This window comes from Octopus bimaculoides, chromosome 11 (genome assembly GCF_046866305.1).
Source record: "Octopus bimaculoides isolate indiv1 chromosome 11, ASM4686630v1, whole genome shotgun sequence".
Lineage (NCBI taxonomy): Eukaryota > Metazoa > Mollusca > Cephalopoda > Octopoda > Octopodidae > Octopus > Octopus bimaculoides.
This window is the reverse complement of record NC_142938.1, coordinates 25,103,547-25,111,046: the sequence shown is the minus strand read 5'-3', so window position 1 is coordinate 25,111,046 and position 7,500 is coordinate 25,103,547. Positions and strand designations below refer to the sequence as shown.

Genomic DNA, 7,500 nt, shown 5'->3' with positions numbered 1-7,500 from the left:
ACCAAATCTCTTAATTTCACATCACCATCCTAAGGAAGGGAAGATACAGTGGATAATGTACTGAAAGAAGCCCGTTGTGTGCGTGTGTGCGTGTGTGTGTGTGTGTGTGTGTGTGTGTGTGTGTGTGTGTGTGTGTGTGCTTGTGTGTGTGTGTGTGTGTGTGTGTGTGCTTGTGTGTGTGTGTGTGTGTGCTTGTGCTTCTGTGTTTGACCCCCTATCACCACTTGACAATTGTTGTTGGTGTGTTTACGTCCCCGTAACTTAGCGGTTGGTTCGGCAAAAGAGATTGATACAATAAGTACCAGGCTTAATAAAAATAAATACTGAGGTCGATTCATTCGACTAAGAATTCAAGGCGGTGCCCCAGCATGACCTCAGTCTAATGACTGAAACAAGTAAAAGACAAGAGATAAGAGATAAGATAAGGTATACGCATTCCGCTAAGTCTCCGCCCTTCAGTGAATTACGTATTTATACTTGCCTTATGTTTGCGAGCATCCAGGTGACACTGAAGTTTGTAACCTTCCTCATGACCAAGCATTTGTTCAAGCTCATTCATTGTTAAAGCGAACAACTCGCGGCCATCATATTTCCAGAGAATATTGCAGGTTCTATATCAAAAGAAAATGCTAATTTAATGTTATTGATTTTTCGTTAAATAGAATACTACGTGAAATATCTGCAAGTATAGCATTTCTTTTACGATTCATTATACACATGCGCGCTTGATCTATCATGCCTAAATATATATATGTGTCTATATTTAGAGTACAAAAGCTGAGTGCACAAAAGCAATGTTACTTCTGGAAACAATATCATACAATAATGATTACAATAAAATTAAGAGCTTATGTCTGTGAAAGTTATATATATATTTAAATATGTTTCATGATTTGTATTTCTATGCATCATGGTTTACATTCATTACCTTATTACATCTGATGTTGCAATTATATCGATGTTTATTGTATGCACCTCAATGTATACAGTAAAATACATTATGTGTATGGGTGTATGAGTATACGTTCAGAACGATATCTTACGCCTGTGGATTCTTATGAAATATTTTTGAAAAGGTACGAGAATAGCGAAACAAGTCTAAATCTCTAAGGATATATCGATTCCTCAAACATAAGGTTAGGGTTATCTGTAGTGTATGTGTATAATCGAAAAGCGTAAGCTCGAAACATCAAAGACTTTTCCAGTTTTCCCGAGCGTCAAGCTAATACACTTCGCTTGTTGTTCCCTCCCCTGTCTCTGTCTTTGGGCTTTTGTATATTTGAACCATATATATATATATACACGTCACCATGCGCTATTTTCCAAGAAATTGTTATCACTGAAATACCAACATCAAACTGCGACACCACATGAGCTTTCTCGATCAATCACAGGCTAACGTCCAGTAGTAAACATTGACTTTCTTCAACCGAACTCTCATTCAGACCCCAATGCCCGAAGACTAGCGATATGCTTGAAACTCAGAGTACCAAGGAATTTGAATCAAACTGTTTTTATCCATGTATATATATATATATATATATATATATATATATATATATATACATATATATGTGTGTGTGTGTCTATGTATATATATATGTGTGTGTGTGTGTGTGTGTGTGTGTATGTATGTATGTATATAAATATATATCTTAAATTATTTTACATGAAATGTATTTGAAAGGTAACAATAAAATGTTTGAGAAGTGTTAAAGAACTGATTTATTTAATCAAAGTATGATCCATGTTCATTTATGACGTTTGCTCAACGTTTCTCTATGTCATATATTCCATCTTTTAAAAAATTCATCTTTTTCTTGTAATAAAATGTCAGAATGCTTCAATTACCTTTTCTCTAAGAATGTTTTATTGCTTATGAAAAGCTCAAAATTCTTAAATAAATAATGATCAGTAGGAGACAGATCAAAGGAATAGAGAGGATGCTGCAAAATCTCATAATTCAGGCTCTGCAACTTTTGGACCGTAGCCTGAGGAGTTTGAAGTGGTACATTGTCGTGGAGCAAAATTGGGCCATCTCTATTCACTAGTTTGGGTTGCTTCTTTTTCAAATTCTCATGCATATAATCAATTTCCTGGCAATACGATGTTGCTGTTACTAATTTTCCTTGTTGCAAAAATGAATAATGAATAACTCCCTTCGCAGACCGCCACACAGTGACCACTAACTTTTTAGGGTGCACTAGTGGATTTGAGATTTCTCATCACAAGTAATGACGATACAAAAATGGTCTTTTTCCAGTCGAGAAAGCAATAAGGAGCACACTTCGAGGCGTCTGTTTTCTTGAACCTCGTTCAGTTGATGTGTAATAAGCCTGTCCGTTTTCTTGACTTTTCCAATGTTTTTACAGGTGTCCAAAAACAGTTGTGGGAGATGTTTGGAGTTTTGATGAAAGTTTTCGAACCTTTGTTCTCGGATTTTGTTCAGTCAAAGCATTTAATCCATCATGCCGAATATCTGATTTTGGTCTACCACTTGGTTTATTTTCAAGGCTATCATCTCCTGAACGAGAGCTTTGGAACCATCTCTGAACAGTTCTGATGTCAACAAAACCATTACCAAAGGCCCACTTTATATTCTGTAGAGCTTTTGCGGCAAACTGACCCAGTTTGTACTCATACGAGAAAATCACTCAACATAGTTTGGTTGTTATCATTTTCATACGGTCTGTGGATACGAATTTTAGATACCAATATTGTTGGGAAAGAAAAAGAGTTAAGATTAAATGCAAGGTATTCATAATTGAGTTTTTGAATGACTGAAATAACAAGCAATTAAAAATGCGACCTTTCATGTGAAACAACCTTATATATATATATATATATATATATATATATATATATATATATATATATATATATATATATATATATATTCGTCAAACTTTAGATTTCATCCTGTGCTAACGTTTCTGCCAGCTCGCCGCCTTAAAATATTAACACGTTGATGATGCAGTCCTGGGTACATTATTTGAGCAAAAGACGAAATGCTTATGGTAAGGGTGCTTTGTTAATATCTACTCAATCTGAACTGAACTAGAGTAGATCAACCTCACACACATATACATACATACATACATAAATACATATATATATATTTCTAGTGCAATATATGGTTCATATAATCCTATGGCTTTCACACAAAGCTCCTCTAGTTGACCCAGCTATTATAGCACATGGAAATCCATTACGAAGGATATAATGCAGAGTTCTATGCAACTGAAATTCAGGAGATACAATCGATGATATCATTTTATGAGGGGTATATAAACCATAAAATGTTCAGAGGTATGATATCCGAAACGGCTGTAACCCTACCGATATCAAGTGGTCAAATAAATATATTCACTTCTCATACCACCTAACTTTTTATGGTCCATATATATGTGTGTATGCATGCGCGCGTGTGTGCGTGCGTGCGTGTGTGTGTGTGTGTGGAGAGAGAGAGAGAGAGAGAGAGAGAGAGAGAGAGAGAGAGAGAGAGTGGTTGGAGAAGTGGTGTATTGTATATTAAGAAAAAAGAAGGCAGTCAGAATTTTGGATAATTCTCTATTTATCGCTTTCATCCATTCATGAGGATTTTTCAAAAATGAAGATTTTGAAAATTCCTCATGAATTGATGAAAACGCTAAATAAAGAACTATCCAAAATTCTGGCTGCCTCTTTTTTCTTAGTGATCTGCTTATGTTCTGTCCACGCTTTTTTTTTGTGACGTCCTGTACCCAGATATGCATCTATATATACATGTAGATGTAGGTATGTACATACATGTACGTATATATGCATATACTCACATATTATTTGTATTATTATTATAATATATATATATATATATATATATACGTTTATTTTGTATCGGTTATCATAAGCAAAGTAAGCATATTTTATGCATATATATATATTGGAAAGATCGGTTGTTATATCAATCAAAAAGAACGCAAACTTACTTAGATGTGAAGCCATTTCTTTGAAGCCAAGCACGGACTTCCGGTTGATTGGCTGTTGAAGTAATACTAGAGGAGCGTGGTTTCCGGTTCTGTTGCTTGTGCTCATAGTCATTGTTAATGTTTGTGTTATCTATTTGAGCAACAATATTGTCTACTGTGTCCATACCTGTGTTTTCTAAAATATTAAAGACAAAATTGTTTAAATACAGCGGCCAAATTGAAACTGTCATAAGCGACAAATAAGCGCGGGCTGGGATTTAGAGGCGCTAAATTCTTAGAGAGACCAAGATTTTTCTCAAAATCTTAGGCTGATTATCATGATGATGGGGGTAAACGTGACAAGTAATTGTCATAACAGTAAGAATATTAATAACACTGTGTAACACGATTTTTGTCCTTGTGTAGCAACTGGTATTTCCTATTTGCTTACCTTTAGAAAGTATGAAAAATAGCTAACATTTCCTTCAAACTTTGCTTTTGTTACATTTATTCAAACCCCAAAGAACCTTTATCAACACATCGTTATGATGCTCCCCACCCGACTACTCCTGGTCATGATCAGAGAGGCACATATTGTCAGTCACTAAGGAAGATGCTCAAGTGGTTATGGTCAAGCAACTGATAAGTAAATCTGTAGTATTGAACAGAATATTTGTTATAATGATATTTCTGCTTCAGTAACTCGGCGCTGAATCTGTCTGAAATGTAATGGGAAATAGAGACAGTTTCAGAACACTAATGTCCAGGTCACAAAAGCAAAGTTTAAAAGGAATAGCAGTCATTTCCTTTGATTTCTCGATAGAAGCAAACAGAAAACAGCGCTTATTGACCAAAGACAAAGAAAAAAATTTTGTTACACTGTGTAATTAGTCGTCGGCAGTTCAGGTGCGGGTCGGGAAGATGATGACCATGGAAATGGAAATTGTAAGATGATACTAGTAGTAGTTGTTGTTATAGTGGAGGTGGTAACAATATTCCGGAATGGTTACAATCGTTGTTGCAGGGACACTAGATGGTTGTTGTTGTTATTGTTGTTGTTGTCGTCGTCGGTGGTGGTGGTGGTGGTCGTCGTCGTCGTCATCGTGGTCGTCGTCGGCGTCATAGAGGTGACAAGTATATAAGGGTGATAAATTTTACACATTTATTTAACAAAACGAAATAAACAATGCTAAAAAAAAGTAGAAGCCTGATAGAAACTTCATATTTCAACATGAATAGAATAAGCTTACAAATACATCAATATATTATAATACAAATATAGATAGATAGATAGATAGATAGATAGATAGATAGATAGATAGATAGATAGATAGATAGATAGATAGATAGATAGGTAGGTAGATAGGTAGATAGATAGATAGATAGATAGATAGATAGATAGATAGGTAGATAGATAGATAGATAGATAGATAGATAGATAGATAGACAGATAGACAGATGGATAGATAGATAGATAGATAGATAGATAGATAGATAGATAGATAGATAGATAGACAGATAGATATACACGTTTGGGTATATGTTTATACACGCATGCATGCATGTACATATACATACACACCTATATACAAATGCATACATATATATATATATATATATATATATATATATATATATACACGTATATATACATATGCATACATATACAGAGAGAGGGGAGGAGAGAGAGAGATCTATACAAAAAGGATGTGTGTGTGTGTTTTGTATATTCAAGTCATTTTTAATGATAAGAAGGAATATCCATAAAAGACAATTCCACTGAGACAATAAATATGGTAACTCTCAATCCCCCTCTCTCTCTCTCTCTCTCTCTCTCTCTCTCTCTCTCTCTCTCTCTCTCTCCTCTCTCCCTCTCTCTCTCTCCCTCCCGCTTTCTCCCTCTAAAACAATTCTAACAGCATATTTTCATATCATCAGGTTTATATATATTAACCACTTGACGTGGAATATAATTTAATGTCAGCAGAAAGTTATCTGGAAAAATAAAATACAATTTTCAAACATGAAAACGAAAGAATATTATCTTTTTTTAAATGTACAAGTTAAAAGAAAACTCGTAAGGTATAATGATGAGAACAAGAACAATATTAAAAATAAAGAAAATCTTTCATATGTAGAAATAAAGATGATGATAATAATGATAATAATGATAATAATGATAATAATGATAATGATGATGATATATTAATAATAATGGTCTCTTATATAGATAGACATTATCATACCCCTTGTGTTCATCCACGTTATCCCTTTCATCAATCCCCATTATCGTTGTTGTCATAATCATTACCACAAACAATATTGTCCACACTTCATCATCACAATTCTCATCATTGTCATCAAAATTTTCATCAGCATGGTAGCTGTTGTCATCATCGTTATCACCAGCATCATCACCATCACCAGTATCACTATACGTTTGCCGTTGAAACGTTTGTCGAAAAACGGTGAATCTGAAGGGGGTTTTTTTGTTTGTTTTCTTTTTTTCAGTGCACGCCTTGTGAGTCAGGGTAGCTGTTCCAGCGCATCTCTCTCACCACCCTCGGAAGCAACGCTTTCTCTGCTGGGGTCATGAAACAGTCTGGCTTTAAAGGCAATTGTACGTTCCACTCCTTGAATACTTAGATCCACGCAATAATTTATTGTTTCCAATGAAATTAACAACGTTTGATTATATTGGGATGGTGGTACTAGTACTGACGTTCAGCAGGCGAATAGTTTCAACACACGGGGCCCACACATTTATAGGAAGGGACCACTCGATTAAACTGACCCTAGTAATTAACGAGTACCTTATTCAAGAGACGTAAAGCAAAATCAACTACAGCAGATTTTGAACATAGAGCACAAAGGGATGTGACTAAATACTAACTGCTAACTGGCATGGCCGTATGTAAGAAGCTTGCTTCCCAATCACATGGTTCCGAGTTCAGTCCCACTGCGTAGTACCTTGGGGAAGTGTCTTCTGCTATAGCCTCGGGCTGACCAAAGCTTTGTGAGTGGATTTGGTAGACGGAAACTGAAAGAAGCCCGTCGTATATATATATATATATATATATATATATGCGAGTAAAAATAAATACAAAAACGGTGGTTTTTTGTATGATTGTGTATAGAGGAATATATTATTTTGTTTAAAAGAGTTCCAACACTGTCTGTTTTTTATGTTTTATTTATATTCCTGCAGAACCAATATGGGGTATAGAATATGGAATATACAATATATAATATAATATACAATATATAATATAATATACAATATATAATATAAAATAAAATAAAATAAAAATGGATGGCACCATGAAATAAAGTATTGAATGTAGATGAAATATTGAGTGTTCAATATAAAGGATCAAATATATATGCATATGCGTCTGTGTGCGCGCGCGCGAGCGTACGTGTGTGTTTTTGTGTTTGTGTTTGTCCCTCTCCTCATCACTTGACAACCGGTGTTGATGTGTTTACGTCACCATAACTTAGCGGTTTGACAAGAAAGGGTGACAGAATAAGTACTAGCCTTTGAAAATAAGTC

General features: G+C 34.8%; 1 protein-coding gene across 5 annotated transcripts in view; it reads right to left on the bottom strand.

Moving 5' to 3' along the window:
- Positions 1 to 7,500, bottom strand: part of LOC106883406 (epidermal growth factor receptor kinase substrate 8) — a 258,007-nt gene that overhangs the window by 8,687 nt on the left and 241,820 nt on the right. For all 5 annotated transcript variants that reach the window (XM_089359693.1, XM_089359696.1, XM_089359694.1 and 2 more), the window contains 2 exons: positions 3,969 to 4,143; positions 482 to 611 (listed from right to left, as the gene is read on the bottom strand). In XM_089359693.1, coding sequence (XP_089215819.1) covers positions 482 to 611; positions 3,969 to 4,143 — 305 coding nt within the window. The remainder of the gene's footprint in view (positions 1 to 481; positions 612 to 3,968; positions 4,144 to 7,500) is intronic.